We start from the raw sequence: 2,500 nt of genomic DNA on the forward strand, positions 1-2,500 counted from the left end.
GAATTTGAATGACATGTATCTGTTTTCTTAAATAAGGGTAGCTGATAGCGCTCCACAGCCCCTGGTAGACCCCCACACACATAGACTGAAATACCCCTGATGTGCAATAACACATGTAAACATAAAACTGTGTTCAATATTTTTCTTATATATAAAATCTTTAAAATATAAAAATAATTATCTCAGTTTATTTACAATTGGCACAGTACCAGCTAGCTTTTAAATTCAATATGGTAACTTCTCTTAAAAACAAACATAATGCTACTGATGCAGATATGTGCTGTTGTGTTTTTGTTTTGGACTTCTTGTGTAATTTATTACGTGTGCAATCTTAACCATTTCTTATTTATCTTCCCTGCTTTATCTGCTGTTGTAATCATGTACATGTCCCCGCTGCGGGACAAATAAAGCACTTCTGATTCTGATGGCTGTCTACATGGACACGAGGAGCTGCCCGTTAGCTTGCCTACACAAGCTAAGTTTAGCTTAGCTTAGCCTGGCTCACTAAAGGGAAAAGAGAACCCTCCCGACAGCTTCTCATGTTTCTCATTCTGTCCACAAACATTATGTGCTGTTCCACTGGGGGGGCATGTGCATTTATTTCTTGGCTTATACCAAAGCAATAGAACATGATGGTGATTAGTAAAAGTCTTAATATGAATCAATGAATATTAATAGACCAATGATCTGTTTACCCAGAGTTCAAACTGTACATGTAATATTTCACAGTAAGCCATTTAGTGGTGGAGGGGGGGCAAATCAGGTAGTCATGGGGAGATTGGCGTGTCGTGGGTTAGACAAATAAATTGCTCATCCTTTTTCTGAACATACGCACTATTCCTCAGCAGTGTTCTGATTATACGAGTCATAAGGGTTAGGCCTACTGCGTTCTTCCGTTCCTGATCGAGTTATGCCTCCGGGCTCCGGCCCCTTCATGCTAAGCTTTACATGACTAGAGGTTAACTCAACAGATTTCAAGAGGACTCAGAGTGGTCCCAGTGATCTGGATTCTGATGCAGCATCTGCTCTCACACAACAGGGCTAGCCCAAAGTGTGCTACTGGCTTTGATTCACAGGAAGTGTTTGAATGTGTTTACTTTTCATGGAGACATGTCTGAGATCATAACTACAATATTTCTAGACTCTGTCCAGCCACTGATCGTGTGAGACTTTGAATGGCACAAAGTTATCCCCACTAAGACCTGATGGTTTATTTAAAGAGTGGTCGTTCTGTCAGAAGGAAAGTAAATATGCTTTATTTTCATAAACCTCTCACACCCATGTCCCCTGTGGCTCCAGGGCAAAGTGGGGTCAGCACTCACTCTTATCGCCTCCCCCCGTCAGGATGAAGCGGATCGAGCGGTCCTTCTTCTTCTTGTCCTCCGGGTTTGGTGGGAGGGGCTTGGAGCCGTGGTTGAGGGGGGCGGGGGTCCTTGTTGCAGGAGCCAATCATGGTGCTTGTGTTCCTCATGGGTGGAGCAGGGGGCTTGTCCTCGACCTCCCCATTATCAGACATCCTTAGTTAGGCTGCAGCCGCTCCTGCACAGAAACACACCAATCACAGAGAGGAAGGGTGAGAGGCAGGAAAATCTTCAACTAATCACAGGCGAGCACTCAGAAGACTCATTGCGTGTCCATCAGTAAAACCCTGATGTCAATGATAAAATAGTTAGATGTTTTTTGTTTCAGAACTACAAGCAGCCATGTGGACGGTTCAATCAGCTTTTTTATTTAAAAGATTCTCTTTTTTAGGTATACTTTATTTTACTCTAGTGTCTTTTTGTGTTGTCCTGCATTTTTATTAATTACACGTACCTTCTGTATGTAAGGCACCTTGGCTTTGCTGTTGAAAAGATCCATACAAATGAATATTTTATTTATCAATATTAAGTATATAAAATATTTAAGGTGAAGCAGCTAAAAAGAGAAAGGTGGTTTCCATTTATTAACTGAGAGAGTGTTTGATCTACAAACATCGTGGTGACTAAACCCTGTGTGTGTGTGTGTGTGTGTGTGTGTGTGTGTGTGTGTGTGTGTGTGTGTGTGTGTGTGTGTGTGTGTGTGTGTGTGTGTGTGTGTGTGTGTGTCTACTGACTCAGTGCTTGAGATGGAAAAGAGCAACGTTACATCTGGTCTAGAGATGCGACCCATCCACACACACGCACACATACACACACACGCACACACACACACACACACACACACACACACACACACACACACACACACACACACACACACACACACACACTTAATTGTGACCTGACAACATAGCTGAGGCAGAGGGACGTGTTAATCACACCCTCACATACACACAGAGTTACTCACTGCATGAGAACCTGCGGAAAGTCCAAAAAGGTACAGGGGTCAGCACTAAACACCCCCCCCCAACCATCACCACACACACACAGACATTGATCGACCTGATCTTAGTCAACAAGTGTTTTCAGCAAACTCAGAGGGGTCCAACATTTTTCCCTGAGGGCCACATACAAAAAAC

General features: G+C 43.1%; 1 protein-coding gene across 1 annotated transcript in view; it reads right to left on the reverse strand.

The window, feature by feature from the left end:
• Positions 1–1,516, reverse strand: part of pak1 (p21 protein (Cdc42/Rac)-activated kinase 1) — a 22,111-nt gene extending 20,595 nt beyond the window's left edge. The window contains 2 exon segments of the mRNA XM_063906798.1: positions 1,323–1,429; positions 1,431–1,516. Coding sequence (XP_063762868.1) covers positions 1,323–1,429; positions 1,431–1,516 — 193 coding nt within the window.
• Positions 1,517–2,500: the final 984 nt, after the last annotated feature.

This window comes from Eleginops maclovinus, chromosome 18, assembly GCF_036324505.1.
Source record: "Eleginops maclovinus isolate JMC-PN-2008 ecotype Puerto Natales chromosome 18, JC_Emac_rtc_rv5, whole genome shotgun sequence".
Taxonomy (NCBI): Eukaryota; Metazoa; Chordata; class Actinopteri; order Perciformes; family Eleginopidae; genus Eleginops; species Eleginops maclovinus.